The sequence below is a fragment of the Anolis sagrei genome, chromosome 13, assembly GCF_037176765.1.
Source record: "Anolis sagrei isolate rAnoSag1 chromosome 13, rAnoSag1.mat, whole genome shotgun sequence".
Classification (NCBI taxonomy): Eukaryota; Metazoa; Chordata; class Lepidosauria; order Squamata; family Dactyloidae; genus Anolis; species Anolis sagrei.
The window spans coordinates 7,399,587-7,427,450 of NC_090033.1; the positions used below are offsets into that span (position 1 = coordinate 7,399,587).

General features: G+C 45.9%; 1 protein-coding gene across 2 annotated transcripts; it reads left to right on the forward strand.

The window, feature by feature from the left end:
* Positions 1-974: 974 nt before the first annotated feature.
* Positions 975-27,525, forward strand: PLEKHM2 (pleckstrin homology and RUN domain containing M2). Of its 2 annotated transcripts, XM_060758854.2 has the most exons (20): positions 975-1,267; positions 10,431-10,537; positions 10,647-10,756; positions 10,852-10,951; positions 11,027-11,114; positions 11,354-11,540; positions 13,813-13,872; positions 16,118-16,364; positions 17,766-18,527; positions 20,470-20,539; positions 20,690-20,780; positions 20,873-20,937; positions 21,215-21,303; positions 21,485-21,617; positions 21,729-21,919; positions 22,494-22,559; positions 22,651-22,810; positions 23,974-24,153; positions 24,245-24,361; positions 26,550-27,525. In XM_060758854.2, exons 1-20 carry the CDS (start codon positions 1,205-1,207, stop codon positions 26,685-26,687), a joined length of 3,024 nt encoding a protein of 1,007 aa, XP_060614837.2. In that variant the 5' UTR covers positions 975-1,204; the 3' UTR covers positions 26,688-27,525. The 2 variants fall into 2 exon arrangements, with proteins under 2 accessions (XP_060614837.2, XP_060614836.2); XM_060758853.2 differs by lacking the exon at positions 13,813-13,872 and having other exon boundaries at positions 1,115-1,267.
* Positions 27,526-27,864: the final 339 nt, after the last annotated feature.

Sequence of the window (27,864 nt, forward strand, 5' to 3'; positions counted from 1 at the left end):
TATATATATTATAATTAATAAAATAAATTAATAATACAACATAGGTTATAATTCACTTAATATATGAATAGTACAATACTGTGTGTGTGCATGTGTGTATATATATATATATATATATATATATGCTGATGATAACATGCCTCTAAGAAAAGCAGGATGTTTACATTAGTAATCATTTAATAATATGTATTTCGTATTATTTATTTTTGATACGAAATACATACATTATTATTATACTAATGTAATCTCCTAGGGTCAAATTGAACCGTAATATAATAAATTAATATTACAACCTTGTTATAAATAAATTAATACTACAATACTGTTATATATATTATATTCAATATTAATATGAATATTAAAAAATTAATAATACAACATAGGTTATAATTAGGTTAATTTATTAATAGTACTATATATATATATATATATATATATGCTGATGATAACTTTCCTTTAAGAGGAAAGCAGGAGTAATCATTTAATATGTATTTTGTATTACTTATTTTTGATACAAAATATATAAATTATTATTATACTAATAAATTATACTGATCTCCTAGGGTCAAATTCCATTTTAGGCCTAGTGCAAGTGTGTGTGTGTGTGTATGTATGTATGTATGTATGTATGTATGTATGTATCGAGGTTTTGAGCCATCAATCATGCCCTCACATCCTTCCCTCATTTTCTCTCAGCTCCAATCCCTCTCAGGAGAGCAGGACTACAATTCCCAAGGTGCTTTACGCGAACGGGCGGAAGTGTTTCAGGAGGAGGCGGACTGTGATTGGATGCTGCGCGGCTGCTTCTCGGCCGGAGGCGTTTTGTTGAGAGAGCGCATGCGCGTCCTCTCCTCAGGAGCAGAGGAGGGGGGAAAGGAAAAGATTCATCCTGGGCTGTGATTGGATACTCTTCTTCTCGGCGGCGTTCTGTTGGCAGAACGCATGCGCGCCGCCTCCTTGCCGGAAGTGCGCCTCAGAGCGCCGGAAGTTTCCCTCAGAGCCGCAGGGGACGGCGAAGGGAGCGGTCGCAGGCCCCTTGCGCTCCTCCTTTCTCTCTCCGGAGGTGGACGGCGGCGCCAGGACGGAGGAGAGGCGGCGGAGAGGCCGGGCCCGGCGGCCTCGGAGGGCGAAGAAGGCCCCGCTGAAGGGAGGCGGCGGCGAGGAGGACGGAGAGGACGAGGAAGGGGAAGGGGCCTGGGCCGCCATGGAGCCCCCCGGGCAGGTCAAGGACCGCATCCTCGAGAACATCTCGCTCTCCGTCAAGAAGGTCAGGCCCCTCGTCCCCTTCCGTCCGCGCCATCGCCTTAGCCCGGTTTGGTGCCACTTCAGGCTTCAGAGGCAGTTGCACACCCCAGAATGAGAATGAGGCCTTCCCAATCAGGCTGTCTAGCTATATATACCTGAATTCTGTCTTATTACTCTCACACAGTCACATTCCAAACTCTGGACGTTATCCTTCCATGTTTATTATGGTAGTCCTCCTCTCCATCTCTGTGTACTTGAATACTATGTCTCTTTTCGCCATGTTGTGCTCTCCTCAAGCCGGGAGGAGAGGGAGCTCCCATCAGTCAGAACTATTGTCATAATCAACATCATCATTATTAATATTATTATGTTATTTGGAGGTTTTAAAGCAGAGGCTGGGTGGCCATCTGGCAAGGGTGGTTTGATGGTGCATGCTTGGACTGGATGGACCTTGAGGTCTAACTCTTCTGTTACTGAGGTTGGATGGCCATCTGTCGGGGGGCTTTGGTGGTGTCTTTCTACATGCAGGCGAAAAGGGGTTGGACTGGATGGCCCTTGAAGGCTCTTCTAATTCTTCTATTATTACTATTATTATTATTATTATTATTATTGAGGTTGGATGGTCATCTGTCAAGGGTGCTTTGATGGTGTCTGTCTTTCTACATGCAGGCAAAAGGGTGTTAGACTGGATGTCCCTTGAAGGCTCTTCTAACTCTTCTATTGTTATTATTATTATTATTATTATTATTATTATTGAGGTTGGATGGCCATCTGTTAGGGGTGCTTTGATGGTGTCTTTCTACATACAGGCAAAAGGGGATTGGACTGGATGTCCCTTGAAGGCTCTTCCAACTCTTCTATTATTATTATTATTATTATTGAGGTTGGATGGCCATCTGTTAGGGGTGCTTTGATGGTGTCTTTCTGAATGAAGGCAAAAGGGGGTTGGACTGGATGGCCCTTGAAGGCTCTTCCAACTCTATTATTATTATTATTATTATTATTATTATTATTGAGGTTGGATGGCCATCTGTTAGAGGTGCTTTTATGGTGTCTTTCTACATGCAGACAAAGGGTGTTGGACTGGATGGCCCTTGAAAGCTCTTCCAACTTCTATTATTACTATTGTTGTTGTTATTATTATTATTATTATTATTATTGAGGTTGGATGGCCATCTGTTAGAGGTGCTTTTATGGTGTCTTTCTACATGCAGACAAAGGGTGTTGGACTGGATGGCCCTTGAAAGCTCTTCCAACTTCTATTATTACTATTGTTGTTGTTATTATTATTATAATTATTATTATTGAGGTTGAATGGTCATCTGTCAAGGGTGCTTTGATGGTGTCTGTCTTTCTACATGCAGGCAAAAGAGGGTTGGACTGGATGGCCCTTGAAGGCTTTATCCAACTCTCCTATTGTTATTATTATTATTATTATTATTACTATTATTGAGGTTGGATGGCCATCTGTTAGGGGTGCTTTGATGGTGTCTTTCTACATGCAGGCAAAAGGGGATTGGACTGGATGGCCCTTGAGGTCTCTTCTAACTCTTCTGTTGTTGAAGTTGGATGGCCATCTGTCGGGGGGCTTTGATGGTGTCTTTCTGCATGAAGGCGAAAGGGGGTTGGACTGGATGGCCCTTGAAGGCTCTTCCAACTTATTATCATTGAGGTTGGATGGCCATCTGTTAGGGTACTTTGGTGGTGTCTTTCTACATGCAGGCAAAAGGGAATTGGACTGGATGGCCCTTGAAGGCTCTTCTAACTCTTCTATTATTATTATTATTATTATTATTATTGAGGTTGAATGGTCATCTGTCAAGGGTGCTTTGATGGTGTCTGTCTTTCTACATGCAGGCAAAAGGGGGTTGGACTGGATGGCCCTTGAAAGCTCTTCCAACTTCTATTATTACTATTGCTGTTATTATCATTAGTATTATTATTATTGAGGTTGAATGGTCATCTGTCTAGGGGTGCTTTGATGGTGTCTTTCTGCATGAAGGCAGGAGGGGGTTGGAATGGATGGCCCTTGAGATCTCATCCAACTTAATATAATTGAGATTGGATGGCCATCACATCAAAGCACCCCTGACAGATGGCCATCCAACCTCAATTATGCAGGCAAAAGGGGGTTGGACTGGATGGCCTTTGAAGGTGCTTCCAACTCTTCTATTATTATTATTATTATTATTATTATTATTATTATTGATGTTGAATGGTCATCTGTCAGGGGTGCTTTGATGGTGACTTTCTACATGCAGGCAAAAGGGGGTTGGACTGGATGGCCCTTGAAGGCTCTTCCAACTCTTATTATTACTATTGTTGTTGTTATCATTAGTATTATTATTATTGAGGTTGAATGGTTATCTGTCAGGGGTGCTTTGATGGTGTCTGCCTGCATGAAGGCATGAGGGGGTTGGAATGGATGGCCCTTGAGATCTCATCCAACTTATTATCATTGAGGTTGGTTGGCCATCTGTCAGGGGTGCTTTGATGGTGTATTTCTATATTCAGGCAAAAGGGGGTTGGATGGCCCTTGAAGGCTCTATCCAACTCCCCTATTATTATTATTATTATTATTATTATTATTGAGGTTGAATTGTCATCTGTTAGGGGTGCTTTGATGGAGGCTTTCCAACACTACTATTATTATTATTACTGAAGTTGGGGGTGCTTTGATGGTGGTTTTCCTGCATGAAGGCAAGAGGGGGTTGGACTGGATCGTCTTGAGGTCTCTTCCAACAGTGTTGAGGTTGGATGGCCATCTATCAGAGGTGCTTTGATGGTGTCTGCATGAAGGCAGGAGGGGGTTTGATTTGATGGTTCTTGAGGTCTCTACCAACAGTTATTGAGGTTGGATGGCCATCTATCAGGGGTGCTTTGATGGTGTCTGTTTGCATGAAGTCAGGAGGGGGATTGGACTGGTTGGTTCTTGAGGTCTCTACCAACAGTATTGAGGTTGGATGGCCATCTATCAGGGGTGCTTTGATGGTGTCTGTTTGCATGAAGTCAGGAGAGGGGTTGGACTGGATGGTTCTTGAGGTCTCTTCCAACAGTATTGAGGTTGGGTGGCCATCTATCAGGGGTGCTTTGATGGTGTCTGTCTGCATGAAGGCAGGAGGGGGTTGGACCGGATGGTTCTTGAGATCTCTTCCAACAGTATTGAGGTTGGATGGCCATCTATCAGGGTTGCTTTGATGGTGTCTGTCTGCACGAAGTCAGGAGGGGGTTAGACCGGATGGTCCTTGACGTTTCTTCCAACAGTATTGAGGTTGGATAGCCATCTATCAGGGATGCTTCGATGGTGTTAGTCTGCATGAAGGCAGGAGGGGGTTGGACTGGATGGTCCTTGACGTTTCTTCCAACAGTATTGAGGTTGGATGGCCATCTATCAGGGGTGCTTTGATGGTGTCTATCTGCATAAAGGGAGGAGGGAGTTGGATTGGATAGTCCTTGAGGTCCCTTCCAACAGTATTGAGGTTGGATAGCCATCTATCAGGGGTGCTTTGATGGTGTCTGTCTACATGGTCAGGAGGGGTTTGGACCGGATGGTCCTTGAGGTCTCTTCCAACAGTATTGAGGTTGGATGGCCAACTATCAGGGGTGCTTCAATGGTGTCTGCATGAAGGCAGGAGGGGGTTGGATTGGATAGTCCTTTAGGTCTCTTCCAACAGTATTGAGGTTGGATAGCCATCTATCAGGGGTGCATTGATGGTGTCTGTCTACATGAAGTCAGGAGGGGGTTGGACCAGATGGTCCTTGAGGTCTCTTCCAACAGTATTGAGGTTGGATAGCCATCTATCAGGGGTGCTTTGATGGTGTCTGTCTACATGAAGTCAGGAGGGGGTTGGACCGGATGGTCCTTGAGGTCTCTTCCAACAGTATTGAGCTTGAATGGCCATCTATCAGGGGTGCTTTGATGGTGTCTGCATGAAGGCAGGAGGGGGTTGGACTGGATGGTCCTTGAGGTCTCTTCCAACAGTATTACTATTATTGAGGTTGGATGGCCATCTGTCAGGGGTGCTTTGGTAGTGTCTGTCTGCATTGATGGATGTTACTGGTGGATGCAATTGACACACTTCAGAGAGTTCAGGGTGGATGTTGCAAATCCGTCTCTCCAAAACTATCTGATGTTGGCGATCAGCAATTGTTGTTTTGCAATGTGCCAGAGATTGACAGCGGAGTAGAGGCAACTCATAAGACACAGAGGGAAAACATAGATTCCTGAGGGAAGCCTACCATTTCCCTGAGGCTGGTCCTTCCGGGTCTTTTTGTGCAGATATTTTCTGTGCCATTCAGTCTTTCCAAACCCCAAACGATCCTTCTGACAGCGTCCAAACAGCCCCAGAAACGCACAGCGTCTTAGTCACTCTTTTGGCTCGCTTCCTCATGAATACCGGAACGTTCACTTAGGGATCATATGATGCCCAGCGCTGTGTTTTGGTGGCTTCGTGCTCCAGGGCAACTCCTTCCTGGCTCAGCAATGAGCAAGGATTGCATTGTGAAAGGCAGCTTGCAGGAGCTGACGAAGAGAGTTTGCGTTTGTCTTGCTTCCCGGTTAGATCACGTGTGTATGTGTTGTCTTGTGAGCTCATCCAGAGGATCCTGGGAATTTCACAGAAATACCAAATTTTGGATTGCGTAGACTTTAAGAATTCAGTTGCTGACGGTGTTTTGCAAATGTGTTTACTCCATAAGACAATTTAGTAAACAAAATACTTGGACGCTACTGCAAACTTAGAATGGAGATACTCTTTACTAACCTGCAGAAAGTTTTCTGTGGTTGAAAAAGCTTTCTGTGTTGGCTGCGCATAAACATTTTCTTCATATTGTTGGGTGAGTGGGCATATTAACAAAAGACCCTCCTCATAAATGTACAGCAGAGTAACTTATTTGTAGCAGCGTGACCAATAGCCCAAAGTGAAAAAAAGAACACCAACACACAGTCCAGTGTTATTTCTTCCTTAGGAGGCTTTTCGTTATAGCAAAATAATATGGTTGTACTATTTACAACAGGGGTCCCCAAACTTTTTTTAAACAGAGGGCCAGATCACAGTCCCTCAAACTGTTGGAGGGCCGGATTATAATTTGAAAAAAACATACGAATTCCTATGCACACTGCACATATCTTATTTGTAGTGCAAAAAACACTTAAAAACAATAAAATAATTGAATATAAACTTATTAGTATTTCAATGAAAAGTGTGGGCCTGCTTTTGGCTGATGAGATAGGATTGTTGTTGTTGTTGTTGTTGTGTGCTTTCAAGTCATTTCAGACTTAGGTTGACCCTGAGCGAGGGCCGGGTAAATGACCTTGGAGGGCCGTATCCGGCCCCTGGGCATTAGTTTGAGGACCCCTGATTTACAAGAACGTAACACAAATAACATTCTTTATACTTCCTTCTTTGCTTCCATGTTGGGCTTCTTTCTCATGTAGATAAACAGCTTCACAGAGCCTCTTCTCACCCCGAAGTTACACAGGACCTTCACACAGTAGCTTTTTACACTCAGTGGCCTTCACACTCAGTGGCTTTCAACCTGGGACTTCTTGCACCAAAGCATCTCACACTGAGTCCTACTTCTCAAAATGAGGCCTACTAACACTAAGGTCTACCTCACACAACAACAACAACAACAAAATGTTATTTATATACCGCTCTATCTCCCCAAGGGGACTCAGAGCGGTTTCCAAGTCACATAATCGGCATAAACATAAAATTAACAAGACATTAAAAACCACAATAGCACATATATTTAAAACAATCCTGCCTGTTCAAGACAGTTTAAAAGGCCAGGCCGGGCTAGGGTGATTTTAGAGGGCCCGGGAAATTAGGTAGAGTCTATAGCTGTACATTTCCAGGGCCTAATAGAAGAAAGTGACCTGGGTAATTGGTAGAAAAAGATATAGCCAATTTCAACAGTATCTATGGCAGAGCTAGAACTAGTCGTTCTCAAAGGTTTTTTAAACCACCAGGTCTTCAGACTCTTACGAAAGGAGGGGAGGGATGGAGCCTGTCTTATTTCTTCAGGAAGGGCGTTCCAGAGGTGCGGGGCCACCACCGAGAAGGCTCTCTCTCTCTCGTCCCCACCAACCGTGCTGGTGGGAGCGAAAGGAGGGCTTCCCTGGAAGATTTTAAAGTTCGAGCCTTTCTCACACTGAGGGCTCTCTCAGACTGAGGTGAGCTTACACTGAGGCCTTCTTGTACTGAGGCCTATTAACAGACTGAGGCCATTCTCCCACAGAGACCTCTCACAGACTGTGGGCTACTAAGCTACAGACACACCTGCTTATATAGAACTGCAGTTTTGCATCCATTTTGCATCCATTTAACCAAGGAGGATCGAAGCTGTAGTTCCTCTTATGTCATCAGTTTCTCTCAGCTGCAGCAAGGCCGTTGGAAGGGCGCAAAGGTTTTCCTTCTTCCTCTCAAGGAGTTTCACATCAGTATTCAAGGCATTTGCAGAAGTCCACCAGCTTTCAAGAGGGGTTTCACTGAGGAGGCTGAGACCAAGGCTGGCCAGTCTGTGTGTCTGGCAGGAAATATGTAACCTTCACGCTTGCCTCCTTTTTCCCATTCTCTTTCTCCCTCTCCGTCCCACACACTCGGAGCACAAAGCAGTCACTTCTCTCCAGAAGCAGGCATGGGCGGCTCTGGCTTTCTTGGTTTGCAAGCCAACTTGCCAAGTGCCAGCTTGAAGGAGTGTTGTGTCCAGAACCTATAGGTGTTGACAAACTCAAGGGACATCCAGTTGAATTTTGCTCTCAAGGGTCTGAGACCCACCTCATACAGGAAAAGGGGGCCTGGGACCAAAACCAGGGCAAAGCACATTCATGAGTAATCAGTCAGGCTCCCAAGTTGGCCCTGTTTGCGGTGCAGGTGGACTTGGGCAATGCCATGCGCAGTGGCGCTTGGACACAGTCACACTGTTTGTTTTGTCCCTCAGAAGGGTTATAAATAGCTGTGTGACTCAAACCCAGGGTTGCCAAAGAAGCAAAGGGTGCCCCTTCTCTTACCTGGACCCACACCTGATGGTTAACCAAGGTGTCTACAGGATGGGACGGCTTCCCAAGACACATTCAGTCTGGATTGCAGTGCAGTTAATGTCGCAGCTCAGGATAGATTCACCTTGTTCAAGACACCACCACACACCAAGGCTGTAGGTTTTGTAGTTTATTGAGAAAAAGCAAAATCAAAACAGAGAAATAAAGTTGCAAAAGTTCAATAGGCAAAACAGAGTCTTAAATGCAAAGGCAAAATTCCCAAGATCCAAAGGCAACTAACATGAAGCATAGTCCTTTAGCATTGGTTAAACAAGAGTCACTGGCAGCATGACAAAGTCTCCAAAAATCAGGATCTAAACCAAAGTCCCAAAGAGCCAGAAGCTTTTCCCAAAAGCCAAGGTATTTCCACAGAAGTTAACAGGATAGAAGCAACATTGCACTGACAAAGAATGTCCTTCGACCAGATCATTAAATATGTTCTCCCAACATGAAAGCATTACGTTGACCTCTAGCTTCATGTTTGTTGGCAAGGTGTGCGCTTCTGTGAACTCTTAGTTGCGAACGGTCCTGTCTAATCAAATCCCCACTATCTTCAAGGACAGATAGCTCATTATCCTGGGCCTGCTGGGCCTGTTCACCCTGGGAACTAAGAGGCCCTGAGCTCTCAAAAGGAGCCTCCACCTGCAGCTGTGAAGTTTCACTATCTTTATCTAAAGGCACATTCCTTTCTCTGGGGAACAGAAGTGCCATCTCTTCTTCAGAATCAACACTGTCTGCCTCAATAACCGGAACATGTTCAGAAATCTGTAACCCATCATCCTCCTCGTCCTGAGGAAACTCAGGCTCAGGCTGAGCCACAACAGTTAACTTTTGGGAGAAGAGCTTCCAAGATGCCCCATCCTGCCTCCATAGTCTCTGAATGGATATGCGGAGCCATTGTTCTCTCTCTGTCCTCCTCTGGGTGCCACCTGTGTACACCTTTGGCCTTGCCCAGTGGCTTGTGATAGTTAAGAACAACTTCTCTGTGCTTTGGGCCCTGCTCTTTGCTGCCCTGCTATTCTGCCAGCTCATCCAATGAGGGAAGCAAGGCATGGCGTGGGTGCCTCTCCCTCTTTCCCCAGAGCCAGCGCATGTGGCGTCTGAAGGAGTGGCTGGGAATGCTGGCCTGGGAAGCAGCTCCACCTTGACCCCCTTTCATCTTTGGCTCTTCATTTCAGGCACTGTTTTAGGCCAGTTGGGTTCTTACCTCAGTTCCTTGTTTGGTTCTCCTCTTTTGAACTTCTGTGTTGCTGTGCAACTGTATTTACCTAGTGTCCAAAATGTTGGCTCTATATTGTCAGAAATATTAAAAATTAACTAGGTATTTTGAATTACAAAAATGTGAGTCAATGTGAGAAAGGTCCCAGTGTGAGAGAGGCATCAATCTGAGAAGGTCTCTGTGAGAAAAACCTCTGTGGGAGAAAGGCCTCGGTGTGAGGAACCTCCTCTTTTCAACTTCTGTGTTGCCGTGCATCTGTATTTACCTAGTGTCCAAAATGTTGGCTCTATATTGTCAGAAATATTAAAAATTAACTAGGTATTTTGAATTACAAAAATGTGAGTCAATGTGAGAAAGGCCCCAGTGTGAGAGAGGCATCAATCTGAGAAGGTCTCTGTGAGAGAAACCTCTGTGGGAGAAAGGCCTCGGTGTGAGGAACCTCCTCTTTTGAACTTCTGTGTTGCCGTGCATCTATATTTACCTGGTGTCCAAAATGTTGGCTCTATATTATCAGAAATATTAAAAATTAACTAGGTATTTTGAATTACAAAAATGTGAGTCAAGCACTGAAAGAGTTAAATGGATGCAGTGACTCAGCAAAAGCTGCAGTTCTATATAAGCAGGCGTGCCTGTAGCTTAGTTGCCCTTGGTCTATGAGAGAATGCCTCAGTCTGAGGGAGGCCTCAGTATGATGGGTCTTAGCGGGAGAAAGGCCCCAGTGTGAGAGAGGCATCAGTCTGAGAAGGTCTCTGTGAGAGAAACCTCTGTGGGAGAAAGGCCTTGGTGTGAGGAACCTCCTCTTTTGAACTTCTGTGTTGCCGTGCATTTGTATTTGCTCAGTGTCCAAAATGTTGGCTTCATATTTCATTGACTTAACTTCTTCCCCACCTTCTGCTCCTCACTCTCTTCTTCTCTCTCTTTCAGTTGCAGAGCTACTTTGCCGCCTGCGAGGATGAGACACCAGCCATCAGGAACCACGACACTGTCCTCCAGCGGCTCTGTGAGCACCTTGACCATGCTTTGCTCTATGGGTAAGGCCCGAAATCACGGCCGTGGTGGGTCAGCGCTTTGGGAGTTCACCAGTGTCCCGGTGCCTCTTTGGCATCTGCATCTCCATCACCTTCCTCTTCTATTTCCCAGGCTCCAAGACCTCCCTGCCGGCTACTGGGTGTTGGTGGTCCACTTCACCCGCCGTGAGGCCATTGAGCAGATCGAGCTGCTGGAACATGTGGCCACCAACCTGGGGCGGAGTAAGTGTGACCTTGCATGGTGATCCTCACCCTCCCCATGTCATTGTTGACGCTCTGGAGAGGGCAGGGTCCCATTCCTTTCCCTCCCTTCGCAGGCCGAGCCTGGCTATACCTGGCCCTCAATGAGAACTCCTTGGAGAGCTACCTGCGCCTTTTCCAGGAAAACCTGAGTCTGCTGCACAAGTATTACGTCAAGTACGTCCACTGGGAATTTTTGGGGAGGGCAATGAGACAGGCAGGATCCCTGAATGACCCTCCTCTGCCCCACAGGAACGCACTTGTCTGTAGCCACGACCACCTGACCCTCTTCCTCACACTGGTCTCTGGCCTGGAGTTTATCCGTTTTGACTTGGACCTGGTAAGAGAAAGAAAGGGATGCAGAACTCTTTCCCTCGCCATCTGCCTCACACATTGAAGTTCAGAAGCATGAGGAGATGCCGGTCTGTGTGCTTGCCTACCTATGCACACACTCGTCATTTTGGTTCATTTATGGGCTGCTGAGCTGGTTGGTTGGTCCCCTCTCAACGGGGTGGGGTGGATGCCACGGTGTCGGTCCCTTGCAGAAGTGGCAACAGAAAGCCCTGTGGCCCCTTGCAGGACGCTCCCTACCTGGACCTGGCGCCTTACATGCCCGACTACTACAAGCCCCAGTACCTGCTGGACTTTGAGGACCGCCTGCCCGGCTCGGTCCACGGCTCCGACAGCCTCTCACTCAACTCCTTCAACTCCGTCACCTCCACCAATCTGGAGTGGGACGACAGCGCCATCGCGCCCTCCAGTGAGGGTAAGGGGGGCCAAGAAGGGAGGGGAGGACGGGACAACTCGGAAAGCTGTCGGCGAACAGGTGAACCATTGCAGCCAGGCACTTGTGCAGGAGAGGGAGGCGTGAATGCCAAACCCCCCTGGGTCCATGCCAGGCCTCCTGCTCCGAAAAGGTGCGTGGGAGAAGAACAAGGCTTGGCCTCTTCCCCAGCCCTTGACACGCCCCTCGCTTGGCACTTTCCCATTGCCACAGAACAAGAATGTGATCCCCAACCAAGTGTCTCCCGGGCTTGGGAGTTTTTCTATCAGCAATGAAGGGACTGCCTGGGACCGAATGAGTGCTCAGAGGCCTCTCCATGTTGGGCCAGTGGGCTTATTGACAAAAGACCCTCCCCATGAATGGACACCAGAGTAACTTAGCAGCAGCGTGACCCAGCACCAGTAACTCAAAGTGATAAAAAGAACAAAAACTCACACAGACTAACATTATCTGTTCCATAGGAGGCTTTTCTTTATAGCAAAATAATATAGTTGCACTATTGACAAGAACAAGGTTTCCATGACACAAATAAAGTTCAACCTTCACACTAGAGCTTCACACAAGGCCTTCTCATACTGAGGCTTACCTCACACACAGGCTTCTTCTCACACTGTGAGGCCTTCTCACAGACTGAGACATTTTTCTCACTGAGGCAAACTAAAACAGAGGCCTACTAACCTACAGGCACACCTGCTTATATAGAACTTTTATCTCTTCCATAAGAGACTTTTCTTTGTAGTAAAATAATATGGTTACACTACTTTCAAAAACAAGATTTGCATAACATAAAGTTCAACCTTCACACTAGAGCTTCACACGCAAGGCCTTCTCATACTGAGGCTTATCTCACACCCAGGCTTCCCTCACAGACTAAGGCTTACCTCACAGTGAGGCCTTCTCACAGACTGAGACATTTCTCCCACTGAGGCAAACTAAAACAGAGGCCTACAAACCTACAGGCACACCTGCTTATATAGAACTCATCTCTTCCATAAGAGACTTTTCTTTGTAGTAAAATAATACGGTTACACTAGTTACAAGAACAATATTTCCATGACAGAAATAAAGTTCTTTATATCATCTTTGCTTCAATGTTGGGCTTCTTTCTCATGCAGGTAAACAGTTTTGCTCTCACAGAGCCTCTTCTCACACCGAAGTTACACATGAGCTTCACACAGTAGCCCTTTATTTATTTATTTATTTATTTATTTGCGTGATGTGTATGCCGCCCTTCTCACCCCGAAGGGGACTCAGAGCGGCTTACGAGTAAAAAGTAAATACAATATATTATTATAATAGCACAATATTAATATTATATATTACATTGTACTATATTATATTGTAATATTATTAGTAATATTACATGTAATATAAAATATATAATTATATCATTTTATTAGTAGTAGTAGTAGTAGTAGTATATTGTATTACATTATAATATTATCAGTGTTATATGTATATACAGTATATTATATTATATTATATTATATTATATTATAAGCACAGTGCAGGAGACAAGATGGAACTGCCTTCATCGCCCCTCTCTTCATTCTGACCTCAGAGCAGTAGTTGGTGCTGGAAGGGGGGGGGGGGTTCCCAACTGGTGACACTGGAGGCAAGATGGAACCCTTCATGGCCACTCTCTTAACACACAGTAGCATTCCCACTTGAGCTTCGGACATGAGGTCATCACCCTTTGCCTTCTTTCTCATTTAAATAAACAGCTTCACTTTCACAGAGCCTCTTCTCACACCAAAGTTACACAGGCGTTTCACACAGTAGCTTTCTACACACAGCAGCCTTCACACACGATGGCCTTTGACCTGGTGTTTCTCTCATTGAAGCTCCTCACGCCAGTCCTACTCAAACTGAGGCCTACCTCTCACTGAGGCGAACTAACACTGAGGCGTATTCATACTGAGGCCTGCTAACACACTGAGGCCCTTCTCCCACAGAGACCTCTTACAGACTGAGGGCTGCCTCAGACTGAGGCCTCTCTCACTGAGGTCTGCTAGCACTGAGGGCTCCCTTAGCCTGACAGTGAACCAACACTGAGGCTTTCTCGTACTGAGGCCTCTCAGAATGAGGGCTAGTAAATTTTAATTTCTGACAAAAAACACAAATCTCTGTCCATAGAAACCTGATGCGCTCATTCCTGGCAAGGTGTTTGTTTTGTTTTGACTCCCAAGGAACGGGCAGGCAAACATGGCGTTGTCCGCTCTGCTAACGCTCCTTTTTGTCCCCCGTCTTATAGATTATGATTTTGGCGACGTCTTCCCTGCGGTGCCGTCGGTGCCCACTGCAGCCTGGGAAGGTGGGGATGAGTGGCCCGGTCGCGCCTCGCTGTGCTCTCTGTGCTGCTTCTGTCTCTGCCCCGGGGCCGGTTGCATGCTCCGCAAAGGACCCGAGGAGGTCCCAAGCCTAGCCAGAGCACTCTGCTCTCTTTCCTGGGGTCTCTTCCGGTGTTTAACCTCTTCACCCTCCGCAGCTTCCAGCATGAGACACCCCCGTCTTTCTCCTTGTCCAATTAACAAATGTTTCTGCGCAGGCACCAGAGGTTCCCTCTTTCACCCGGGAAGACTAACCGTGTTCTCTGTCCTGACAGCGCATGCGTCCGAAGGAATGGCGCTTCTCCCCTCTTTCTGATTTCTCTCTGTGATGTCATGGTTGCAGATCTTTTCCTTTACAGCGGGGTGGGTGACTGCCAGGAGGAAAAGGGGCGTCAGGGTTAATCCGTAGCAAGAATGTACTGAGTTGATAGAGTTTGCCTCTTGTCAGTCCTGCTCAGGCAGCTCCCAGTGCATTTCCTCAATCTCTGTGGCCTGACCTTGCTAGTGGACTGAGGCAGGCTAACACTGAGGCCTACTTGCAGATCTTTTCCTTTACAGTGGGGTGGGTGACTGCCAGGACGAAAAGGGGCGTCAGGGTTGATCTGTAGCAAGAATGTACTGAGTTGATAGTTTGCCTCTTGTCAGTCCTGCTCAGGCAGCTCCCTCGATCTCTGCGGCCTGACCTTGCTAGTGGACTGAGGCAAACTAACACTGAGGCCTACTTGCAGATCTTTTCCTTTACAGCGGGGTTGCCAGGAGGAAAAGGGGCGTTAGGGTTCATCTGTAGCAAGAATATACTGAGTTGATAGAGATTACCTCTCATCAGTCCTGCTCAGACATCTCCCAGTACGTTCCCTCGATCTCGGTGGCCTGACCTTGCTAGTGGACTGAGGCAGGCTAACACTGAGGCCTTCAAACCTACAGGCTATAGAGAACTACGGCTTTTGCTGAGTCATTGCATTTCAGCGCTCTGCAAGATCTGAGTGGCCCCAGATGGTTTAAATAAGTGTTGACATAGGCTGTCGTGGCTGGAACCACTGGGTTGCTGTGAGTTTCCCAGGCTGCATGGTCGTGTTCCAGAAGCATTCTCTCCTGACGTTTTGTCCACATCTGTGGCAGGCTTCCTCAGAGGTTGTGAGGTCTCTTGGAAATTAGGAAAATGGGGTTTATATATCTGTGGAATATCAAGTGTTGTCATTCGCCACCTTGATTAGCATTTAATGGCCTTGCAGCTTCAAAGCCAATTAGTGAGGGTATCTGCATAGATTTCTGTTGGAAACGAGGCAAGTGGAGTGTATATATCCCTGTGGAGTGATGTCCAGGATGGGACATCTAGTCTGTTGGAAGTAAGTGTGAATGTTGCAATGGGTCAGCTAGATTAGCATTGAATGGCCTTGCAGCTGCAAAGTCAATCAGTGAGGGTCTCTGCATAGAGTTCTTTTGGAAACGAGGCAAGTGGAGTGTACATATCCCTGTGGAATGATGTCCAGGGTGGAAGAGAGTACTCTTTGTCTGTCGGAGGCAAGTGAGAATGTTGCCATTGGCCAGCTTGATTAGCACCGAATGGCCTTGCAGCCTCAAAGTCAATCAGGGAGGGTACCTGCATAGAGGTCTGTTGGAAACGAGGCAAGTGGGGTTTATATATATATATATATATATATATATCCCTGTAGAACCAATGGCCTTGCAGCTTCAAAGCCTAGTTGCTTCCTGTCTGGAGGTGTTAACTGGCCCTGATTGTTTCCTATCTGGAATTCCTTTTGTTTGTTTTTTTTTGTTTTTGTAGTGTTGCTCTTTGTTTACTGTCCTGATTTAAGAGTTTTTTAAAAAAATTACTGGTACCCAGATTTTGTTCTTTTTCATGGTTTCCCCCTTTCTGTTGAAATTGGGATTCCCCCAGGCAGGAATCAGCCAGGCCTTGAAGCTGCAAGGCTTTGCAGTGCTCATCAAAGTGATTAATTGCTTCTGACAAATAAAGAGTTCCTTCTCCCACCCCTGGACATCATTCCACAGATAAATAAAAACAAAGAAAGAACAACACTTAGAAAACAGGGGGAATTCCAGGCAGGAAACAATCAGGGCCAGCTAACACCTCTCAACAAAGGATTTTCCCATTTCGAGATGGTTCAGAGATCCTCTGTGTTCCTTCCTCCTTGCTTCTGGTGGCAGGGCCTTCTCGCGCTCCCTGGGTTTCCACCGTTTGCCCCATTCTGCCTCTTTCCTCCCCAGACGGAGACCTGACCGACACCCTCAGCTGCCCGCGTTCAGTGACCTCGGAGTTGACCACCGGCCGGGCTCTGGCCAAGAGCCCCCAGCAGCAGCAGCCGCAACGCTACAATCCTTTCAATGAGAAGGTGGAAGCCCTCTCCTCCCTTGAGAGCACCCCGGTCCATTCGGCTGCACACGAGAAAGTGGACAACGCCGCTGCGGAAGGGACAGACCAGTCCGAGGGTGGCACGGAGCTGGAGGTCATCAGGTCTGTGTCCGGCAGAAAGGCTTTGGAAAAGAGAGGAGGGAAGGCTTGGGTTGTCATACAACACTAGAAAGTGGTCTTTATTCACTGGATCTGTTCACCTGTGGAACTCACTGCTTCTTGAGTATGGAGCATGCTAGTATCATTTTTGCTACATTTATTATTTTACTCTATTTATCATTATTACATTTACATTATTTTATTCTATTACTTTTATTACAGTTACATTATTTAACTCTATTATAGTTATTACATTTATTATTATCATCATTACATTTATTACTCTATTATTACATTTATTATTGTTACAGTTATTTTGCTCTATTAATATTACATTTTTTATTTTTCTCTATTATTATTGCATTTATTTTTTTCTCTACTTATTTTTGGCATTATTACATTTATTATTTTACTCTATTATTACATTTATTATTTTTCTCTATTGTTATTCTTACATTTACTATTTTGCTCTATTATTATTGCTATTATTACATTTATTATTATTTTTTCTATTATTATATTTCCATTATTTTTCTCTATTACTATTGTTATTATTGCATTTATTAATATTACATTTATTATTGTATTGTAATAAATGTAATAATTATTACATTTATTTCTTATTGGCATTATTACATTTATTATTATTACATTTATTATTTTTCTCTGTTTACTATTATTGCATTTATTGTTTTCCCTATTTATTATTGGCATTATTAAATTTATTATTATTATTATATTTATTATTTTTCTCTATTGTTATTATATTTCTATTATTTTTCTCTATTACTATTGTTATTATTACATTTTTTGTTTTACTCTTTATTATTGGCATTATTACATTTATTATTATTATTATTACATTTATTGTTTTTCTCTATTGTTACTACATTTCCATTATTTTTCTCTATCTTTATTGTTATTATTACATTTATTATTATTATCTATTATTATTACATTTTCATTATTTTTCTCTATTACTATTGTTATTCTTACATTCATTGTTTTACTCTATTTATTATTGGCATGATTACATTTATTATTATTATTACATTTATTATTTTACTCTATTGTTATTATAACATTTCCATTATTTTTCTCTATCATTATTGTTATTGTTACATATAATATTATTCTCTTATTATTATTACTTTTCCATTATTTTTCCATTTATTTTTCTCTATTGTTGTTATTACGTTTATCATTTTACTCTTTATTATTATGATTATATTTATTATTTTACTCTATTTATTATTCAATGCCTTAAAACACATGCCATTCAAATGACACTAGGATTAAGTTAAAATTAATACATATTAAGCATTTAAGAACCTTTCATTCTGCGCTATTCTCCGAAAGCCGGATCCCAAAGCCAAGGTATTGATTCTTCCTTCCTCTTTGCAGGCTGGCGAAGAAGAAGAAGACCGGGAAGAAGAAGAAGGCCCGTCTGGAGGAGGCGGCCCGCTCTGCCCCGGAGGAGGAGGAGGAAGGGGAGGGAGGGGTCCAGAGGGGGGTCCGGGCCGAGCGCCAGGAGGGTCCCACGGAGAGCGCCCGGGCCCCCTCCCCGCCACAGCTAGGCCTCTGCATCCCTGAGATGAAGGACACCTCCATGGAGCGGGTGGGCCGCTCCCTCAGCAAGGTCATCGACTCCCTGGGGGATGTTGGTGGTGCAGGGTGGAGTGGCCCCGCAGAAGAAGCCCCTCCCCTCCAGCAGCAGCCCTTTCGGACCGATGCGCCAGGGGAGACCCCCGCCGAGGGCTCGCCCCCTCCCCCTGGCAGTGGCTTTGGGGAGGGGGCTCTGGCCCCCATGGACTTCTACCGCTTTACCCTCGAGAGTCCAAACGCTCCTGCGGCAAGTGGTGGCCACCATGACCCTGCAGGGGATGGCCAACCGGCACATGTTCCTAGTGGCCCTCAAGCTGCTCCAGAAGAGGAAGGAGGAGGAAGAGGAGGCGGAGAGGGAGAGGCGGCTGGGCCCTCTGTAGCCGGATGGGCAGAGGAAGCGGAAGAGGGCGAGGAAGGGGAAGCAGGGGCCGCCCCGGAGGAGCCCCTCGACAAACCCAAGGAGGGCCAGGCAAGCCCCTCCCCAAGCAGCGCAGAGGACTCCGGGGTGGAAGAGGGCCAAGGGAGCCCTTCCGAGGCGGCGGGACACCCCTCCGAGTTCAGGTGAGCAGCCACTGACCGGGAGGAGCAGAGCAGAGGGGCCATATTTGTTTGTTGGTTGGTTTGTTTGTTTATGAGATTTATATCCCTCCCTCTCTCATCCGGAAGGGGATGCAGAGCAGCTTACAAGTTATATGTACATACACAATATATTATATTATTAGCATAGCACAATATTAGCATTATATATTACTATTTTGTACTCTGAACCACCATGCTGCAATATTATTTGTACTATTACATGTAGTACATAATTGTTATATTATTATATTGTATTATTATTAGTATTAAATTAAAATATTGTGATCAATATTACATGTACATACAGTATTATGGTCAAGAATACATATACAAACAAGATATTATTGGCGTAGCACAATATTAGTATTATAGATTACTATTAATTTGCTTTAGGTATTGTATTGTTGTACTGTGTTTTGAGGCTTTGGCCTGTGTGAGCCGCATCGAGTCCTTCGGGAGATGCTAGCGGGGTACAAATAAAGTAATAATAATAATAATAATAATAATAATAATAATAATACTGCAATATTATTTGTAATATTACACGTAATACATAATTGTTATGTTATTATATTGTATTATTATTAGTAGTAGTAGTATTGTATTGTATTAAATAATATTGTGATCAATATTATATGTACCTACAATATGTAATATTATTAGTATAGCACAATATTAGTATTATAGATTACTATATTGTACTCTGTACCACCATACTTCAATATTATTAGTAATATTATTATTATATTATATTAGTATATTAGTATGATATTGTATTACACGATTATGATCAAGATTATATGTACAAAAAGATATTATTAGCATAGCACAATATTAATATTACTGTAGTGTACTCTATGCCACTATACTGCAATCGTATTAGTAATATTACATATAATAAATAATGTTTATATTATTATATTGTATTATTAATGGTATTATATTGTATCACAATATTATGATCAAGATATTATTAGCATAGCACAATATAAGTATTACTATATTGTGCTCTGTGCCACTATACTGCAGTATTATTTGTAATATTACATGTAATACATAATTGTTATATTATTGCATTGTATTAGTAGAAGTATTGTATTAAATTATAGTATTGTGATCAATATTACATGTATATACAATATTATGATCAAGATTATATGTGCAAACAAGATATTATTAGCACACTATTCGTATTATAGATTAGTATGTTGTGCTCTATACCACCATACCTCAATGGTATTAGTAATATTACATGTAATAGATAATGACTATATTATTGTATTGTATTAGTATTATATTGTATCACAATATTATAGAATCATAGAATCAAAGAGTTGGAAGAGACCTCATGGGCCATCCAGTCCAACCCCTTTCTGCCAAGAAGCAGGAATATTGCATTTAAATCACCCCTGACAGATGGCCATCCAGCCTCTGTTTAAAAGCCTCCAAAGAAGGTGCCTCCACCACACTCCGGGGCAGAGAGTTCCACTGCTGAACGGCTCTCACAGTCAGGAAGTTCTTCCTCATGTTCAGATGGAATCTCCTTTCTTGTAGTTTGAAGCCATTATTCCGCGTCGTAGTCTCTTTTGATCAAGATTATTTGTACAAACAAGATACTATTATTATAGCACAATATTAATATTATAGATTACTATGTTGTGCTCTATACCACCATACTTCAATATTATTAGTAATATTATTATTATATTACACTATTATGATCAAGATTATATGTACAAACAAGATATTATTAGTATAGCACAATATTAGTATTATAGATTAGTATATTGTTGCTGTGGGGAGTGGCTCCCAGCTGATGGCCCAGAAGACACGGTGGAACTGTGTCTTCGTGGCTGCCCTCCTTCATTTAATGTATGGCATTAAGGCAGTTGTTTTCACATTGCCCCCTCCCCTTCCGGTGCAGGGTGGACAACAACCACTTGTTGCTGCTGATGATCCACGTCTTCCGGGAGAACGAGGAGCAGCTCTTCAGGGTAGGCCGGAGAGGTGTTTCCTCCAAGTTTGATCCTGCTTCCTTCCCTTTCCCGTATGGGGGGTTCTCTTTCGTGGAAGACGAGAAACTGTCCTTTGTCCCTGTTGAGCTCCAGTGAATGCCACTTCTCCTCCCTCTCCCTCCTGCGCAGATGATTCGGATGAGCACGGGGCACATGGAGGGGATGCTGCAGCTGGTCTTCGTGCTGCTCACCGACTGTTACATCTACCTCATCCGCAAAGGTACCCGCAAAGGCAGCGGTCTGGCCTGCTCTCTCTCTCCCTCACTCAATTGGCTTCCTCTGCAGTGACGCCCCTCCTCACTCCCTTTGCAGGGGCCGCGGAGAAGCCCTACATGGTGGAGGAGGCCGTTTCCTACAACGAACTGGACTACATCTCGGTGAGTTGGGCTGGGATTGGGCCCAGAGTGCAATAAAGTGGTAGTAGTAGCTGATCCCGGTACTGCCCATGTTCCCTTCCCCTCTGTCCTCAAGCAGGACTTGCCTTGCTCTCCTACCCCACATTCGTAGCCAAATCCAACCAGCATCACGCTGTCCTGAAGGCTCCCTTGGCTCCCAAAGCCTCCCAAAGCTCAAGCTGAGTGTGTATCAATGCCATGGCTTTTCTGGGGAAGCCAGTAGGTCCTCCTCAGCCTGTGCGCTTTCCTTCCTGGGCAGGTGGGCCTGGATCAGCAGACGGTGACCTTGGTCTGCACCAACCGCAGGAAGCAGTTCCTCCTAGATGCAGCCGACGCCACCCTGACCGAGTGAGTGCCAGGCAGGCAAGCGGGCACCGGGGTTGGGCTGGGCTCTTCCCTCTTGATGTGTGCTGCCTGTTCGGAGAGAGTTCTGTTAAAGGAGGAAACTGTTCTGAGGTCTCTTGGAGGAACATTATGTCGAATTCCCACTTCTTTCTTTCCTTCCTGGGACTCCCTTCTCCCTCCCCAGGTTCTTCCTGGTCTCCCTGAAGTCCGCCATGATCAAAGGCTGCCGGGAGCCGCCTTACCCCAGCATCTTGACGGACGCCACCATGGAGAAGCTGGCCCTGGCTAAGTTCGTGGCCCAGCAGTCCAAGCGGGAGGTGAGCAGGGCACCCTGGAGTCCGTTCCCCACAGAGACCCATCCCTAAGGGCAGAGCCTCCCTTCCCGGCCCCTGCCTTTGGGGCCAATGACGCTGGTGCCTCTGCCGCAGATCTCGGAGGTGGTGGTCTGCTTCTACGGCCTGGTTCACTGGGAGGACCCCCTGGAGGAGGGGCAGGGGCCGGCCCCCGCCCCCTACGCTCCCACCGAGAATGGCATCACCAAGGAAGGCGTCCTCAACTACAAGGCTGGCACCAATTACCTGGGCAAGGAGAACTGGAAGCCCTGCTTTGTGGTGCTCAGGTGAGGAGGAGGAGGAGGCCCTTCGCTGGGCAGGAGGTGGAGGTGCTGCTGCTGCTGCTGCACCCTCCCGTCAGAAATATTAGAAATTGACTAGGTATTTTTAATTAAAGCACTAAAAGGGTTAAATGGATGCAGTGACTCAGCAAAAGCTGTAGTTCTATATAAGCAGGTGTGCCTGTAGCTTAGTAGGCCTCGGTGTTAGTTTGCCTCAGTGGGAGAGAGGCATCCGTCTGAGAGAGCCCTCAGTGTGAGAAGGCCTCAATGGGTGAAAGTCCTCAGTCTGTTAGTTCAGTGGGAGAAAGGCGTCAGTCTGAGAGAGCCCTCGGTGGGAGAAAGGCCTCAGTGTTAGTTCACCTCAGTGGGAGAGAGGCATTAGTCTGAGAGAGCCCTCAGTGGGAGAAAGGCCTCAATGGGAGAAAGTCCTCAGTGTATTAGTTCAGTCTGAGAGAGGCCTCTGTTTGAAAAGGCCTCTGGGAGAAAGGCTTCAGTGTGAGGTTAATAAGCCCATTCACCCAACATCTCCATGGGCCCTTGACTGTGCTTTCTCTTACAATGGCTTCTCCCCGCTTGGCAGCAACGGCATCCTGTACCAGTACCCGGACCGCACTGATGTTACCCCTCTGCTCTCCATCAACATGGGGTGAGTGTTGCCCACTCTCCTGCTCCCCTCTTTCCCTTGGAAGCCCACTGCCATCCTCACGGCAGTCTTTCTCTCCTTCTGTGCCTGGCAGTGGGGAGCAGTGCGGCGGATGCCGGCGGTCGAACACCACGGAGCGGCCGCATTCCTTCCAGGTGATCCTGACCGACCGGCCGGGACTGGAGCTCAGCGCTGAGAATGAGGAAGAGATGGCAGACTGGATGCAGTACCTGTGCCAGGCCGTCTCCAAAGGGGTAAGAAATAGGGGAGCGGACGAGGGAAGGGTCCAAGGGCTATGGCTGGGGCCTGGGAGCTACTTCTATAGCTGTAGTTCTATATAAGCCTGTGCTTAGTAGTCTCAGTCTGTGGAAGGTCTCTGTGGGAGAAGGGCCTCAGTGTGTTTGTAGGCCTCAGTATGAGAAGGCCTCAGTGTTAGCTCGCCTCAGTCTGAGAAAACCCTCAGTGTGAGAAGGCCTCAGTGTGAAGTAGGCCTTGGTTTGAGAAGGCCTTGTGTGAGAAGGCTGCTGTAGTTCTATAGCTGCAGTTCTATATAAGCCTGTGCTTAGTAGTCTCAGTCTGTGAAAGGTCTCTATGGGAGAAGGGCCTCAGTATGTTAGTAAGCCTCAGTATTTATTTATTTATTTGCAGTATTTATATTCCGCCCTTCTCACCCTGAAGGGGACTCAGGACGGATTACAATGTACACATATATGGCAAACATTCAATGCAAAAGACACACAACAGATGCAGACCAACAGAGACTATTTAACTTTTTCTGGCTGCCAGGGGAGCTGTCGCTTTCATCGTGCATCTGCGACACTTGATGAAGTAGTTCCACATTCCCTGCATGCTTTTGCTGGAGTGCTTTGCTGGAGTTTTTTTAATGACCTCGTAAATTTTGTTAAATTAGCCTCTCCACACATAGGTGGTACCTAATTTTCCTACTTGTCTTTCGGGTTGCAAAGGTCGACAACAAGCTACACAATGGGTCGGAAGCTCACTCCGACCCAGGCTGGCTTCGAACTCATGACCTTGTGGTCGGAAGTGATCTTAATGCAGCTGACACTCAGACAGCTGCGCCATAGTCCCGATGTATGAGAAGGCCTCAGTACTAGCTCGCCTCAGTCTGAAAAAGCCCTCGGTGTGAGAAGGCCTCAGTGTGAGGTAGGCCTCAGTTTGAGAAGGCCTGGTTGAGAAGCCGTAAAGCAGAGGAACATGCCTCCTGAAGTAGTTCCAGTCTAACTCATCAATGAGGATGGAAGGATAGAGAGGGAGAGAGAACATACACAACAGCAGGCATTCAGCAGTGCCCTCAGCCTGGCTTAATTCTATCTATCTGCTTCTCCTTGAGGACTGCAGACTTGCGCGGTGTGGGGTTGAATCCCAGCCCTGCTGACCCTCCCCTTTCTCTATGTAGGTCATCCCGCAAGGGGTGGTCCCCGCGCCCTGTGTTCCCTGCTGCCTGGTGCTGACGGAGCAGAAGCTCTTCACCTGCCACGAGGACTGTCAGACCAGCTTCTTCCGCTCCCTGGGTGCCGCGGAGCTGCCGGACGTGGCCTCCGTCTCCACCGAGGCAGGCCGGGAGTACTGCCTCCTGGTGAGTCCCCCTCGGGTGTTGTGTGGCGTGGCGTGGCCTTCGAGTCTTGACCAGTGGAGGAATGCTCTCTTTCTCTTCTTCCCGGCCCTAGGAGTTTGCCCAGGACCGCAAGCAATTCCTGCCCCCCTGGATCCTCTACTTCAGCTGTTTGGCAGAGCTGGAGCGCTTCCTTTCGGCGCTGGACGCGGCCTGGAGGAACATCTACCAGGTAGCCCCTCTCCGGTGCAGGGGAGGAGCTCTGCCAGAGAGCGTCCTATTATTTGGCCTCTATAGATGCTTAGAGTGCGGAAGGGCTCGGCTGTTTGACCAGAGGCAAACAAAATTATTTGAAATAATTATATCTTTCTCTAAGAGCACCACATTAGCAGAGTTAAACACAATGAGATGATCAGAGGTGTGAGATAGGACAAAAGGAAAGGATACACAAAAAAATGAATGATTGATCACGGCACCCCCATTAACATGCAAATGGAATAAAGACTCTTGAGACAGGAATCAGGTTAACCAAATAAGTTTACCGGAGCAAAAGGCAAAATTAATTTCAGAGTTCTTCAAAAGCTAATGAAAACAAAGTATTGCAAAGACGCAGTTTGTCGATTGAATTTGATTACTCTGGAAATAAACACTTGACTATACTCATGGAATATGAGGTAAAATATTTGACTATTGAAAGTAAAATACTGGACTAAATTAGCTTCAGAAAAGTACTTGGCTATTAAAGTAAAATACTGAACTAAAATGGCGAAGTACAAGCTATAATGACTATTTGGTAAATACTAAACTATATGGTGGTAAATACAGCTATGGTGACTCTGAGGTATATACTGCTATAAAGATCTATGAGGTTTGTATAGTTGGTAAATACACCTATGAGAATCTATGAGGTATATACTACAATGGTAAATTCTGTAATTATGGTAAGAATACAAAGCTATAAGGTATATACAGAACTATATTAATTCTGAGGTAGGTGATATGTACAGGCTATAATCTTTAAGTACAGCTAATAGTCTATACAAGGCTATGGTATGTACTCTAGGCTATAAGGTAAATACTGTTGTACTCCAGGTCAGGAAGAAGCCCTCTGACTTTAAAACATCACACGAAGAGTGAAGAAACAAATCTTCTTTTATTGAAGCTTAGTGAATAGTCAGAAGAAATAAATGCTTGTAAGAAAATATGACGGTTCCAAAAAGTAATAGGTCCATTAAAAGCCTTAACACAAAGCAATGTCCACACAAGGAATAAAAGCAATCCAAGACAGCATTAATCCGGACAGGAATCACACAGGATGCAAATACAACCCAAAAGGCTAAAAAACTCCACAGGAACAAGAATCGTTGAACAGGATTTCCATGGCACATGAACTTGGTTTCCAAATGATGCCTGATCTAACAGGCTTCCCCTTGAGGCAAACCTTATATCCCAAAACTCAGAAATTGGTTTCACTTTCCCCCACATTTACCCCTTATCAGATGAAGCGACGTAAACACTGAGTTTGCTGTCGATCCTGGCTGATCTCCAGCCGCCTATTCTTCAGCTCCCTACCTGGCTGCTCATTAATATTCCCAGGTGTCAGATTGTTTTCCAAACTCAAATCTTGAAAGCTCGCAGAAAGAGGGAGTGAACCATGATTGCTATGCCCAGCAGGGATATTCTCATGAGAAACTGCCCTTTGCACTGGGGCCTCTCTGTCATTGTCTGCCTGAAAATCATTGACCAAACCATCTCCATCTTGTACCTCAGCCTCGGCACCATCATTTCCCTCATCATTTCCCAAATCAGGATCCTGAAACACAAACACAGGCTGATTCCCAACAAATACAGAAGTATATAAACGATGTATGTACGTGCTATAGAATGCCCATTTTAGATTGCCAGGCCAAGAAAACCCAGACAATTTCTGGCCTTACTCTAAAAAGCTCTGGCACAAACTATTTCTGGCCTTCTTTCTCTAAAGCTCTGCCTTGGAAAAGGTGGAGGGAAAAACCTTTTAAACGGGCTCCGAGGCAGCAGGGCTAAACCTCTGGGGGGATTTTAAGCTCTACCCCTAAAACTCAGCACAAATGGAACAGTCCACACTAAATAGAGCAAAACAAGGACATGAACAGAGGAGGGAGAGGCTAGACCTAAAGACATCACAGGTAACATTCTCTAGGTTCAGCAGGGACCAAAAAATGACCATGCGACATGCAAAAAACTACAACTTGTCCAACGTCCTTAATTAAGACGCTCCCCGAATCCCATGGAAATTACTTAACCGAGGGTGCCATAATACTTGGCAAGGAAAGAGTTAGGTTAGACAGAAAAGACTGCAGAACTGTTTCAATGTGCATGCAAGATTGTCAGTTTTCCCAACGGTGGTCGCCCTCCTCACCTTCGACTCTTCTCGGCAGGTGGAGCTCCTGCACAAGCGGCTGGAGGAGGCCTCTGTCCGGAAGAAGTGCCAGGACGCCCTGAGCCTCATCCACAGCTCCTGGCAGCGGAGCGACAGCCTCTGCCGGGGCCGGGCTTCCAGGGACCCCTGGTGTTAGGAAGGGGAGGGGGAGGAGGAGGAAGATAGGCCTCCGAAGTGCAAAGTGGGGTTGGGTTCAGGGCCGCTGCTTCTCGAACGTGAGGCCCTCTGCCCGGGGGGGCTCCTAGGCCAGGCAGGCCTCGGTTGAGGTGTTGGGCACCCGTCGCCGGGTCCGTCCGTCGGACTGAACGCACGCCGTGACCTCTCAGTGCCACAACAGGGATTGCAGAACCAAACCTGCCTTGGTGCGGTACAGACTGAGTGCGGGGAAGGTGGTGTAAGGGGTCTCCGAACGCCAGAGCAGCGCCGTTCGTTTACAAGGAAGGAAGCAAGCAGCGGAATGGGGCTGCCTCGGGCCCCCCTCCTGCATGCGTCTCCCTCCTCGCCCGATTTGCACTGCTTCGCCGCCTAACATTACGGTACGGCCGCACCGGCTTCTTCGCAAGCCCCGTCTATCTGGGAAGGGCTGGCGATGGAGTGAGTGGGCCCATCTCCAAAGAGGTGCAGATGGCTTGAGTAGCCAGAAGGTGTCACTCTTGAGCCAAACAGAAAGGCCTATTGAGGCAGCTTCCGAACGAACTGAGTCCGGGAAACAGGCAGAGGGGTTGGGTCGTTCCGTTTCCTTGGTGGTGCCCGGGAGTTGTTTTTATTAAGCTGTTACATGTTTTTAAACACTTTAACACAACTAGGGCGTTGCTCATGTACTTCCATGCATTCACACGGGGGCCTTTGTGTTTTTGTTTTGGTTTTTTTGCTCCTGGGAGGCGGGGGCCTCTTGGGAAGATGTTCCTGTACATATATATATATATATATACCCTCTCGATTCCATCCTGTAATAAAATGCTACTTCTGGGTGACATCTTGTGGTGCTTCGTCTGCCTATTCCGGGGGTCCCTGTCCCCTACATTCTCTTTTCACTCGTTCACCGTGTCTTCAGATTGAGAGGCGTTGAAGGTTGCTTCCTCCTTGGCCCTTTTTCAAGACCTTTGGCATCTGAAAGATCCTCCAAAGGCAGAGCTTAGAACAGGCCTGGGTGGGTGGGCTTATTAACAAAAGACCCTCCTCATAAGTGCACAGCAGAGTAACTTAGCAGCAGCGTGACCCAGCGCCAGTAGCCCAAAGTGGTAGAACAAAAACACACAGACCAATGTTATCCCTTCCTTGGGAGGCTTTTCTTTATAGCCAAATAACATGGT

Excerpts from the sequence above, each read along its gene's own strand:
- PLEKHM2 (XM_060758854.2), top strand. The coding sequence starts at position 1,205 with ATGGAGCCCCCCGGGCAGGTCAAGGACCGCATCCTCGAGAACATCTCG. Across the intron at positions 21,304-21,484 it reads GCCGACGCCACCCTGACCGA|GTTCTTCCTGGTCTCCCTGA; the intron begins GTGAGTGCCAGG and ends CTCCCTCCCCAG. Across the intron at positions 24,154-24,244 it reads GCCGGGAGTACTGCCTCCTG|GAGTTTGCCCAGGACCGCAA; the intron begins GTGAGTCCCCCT and ends TCCCGGCCCTAG.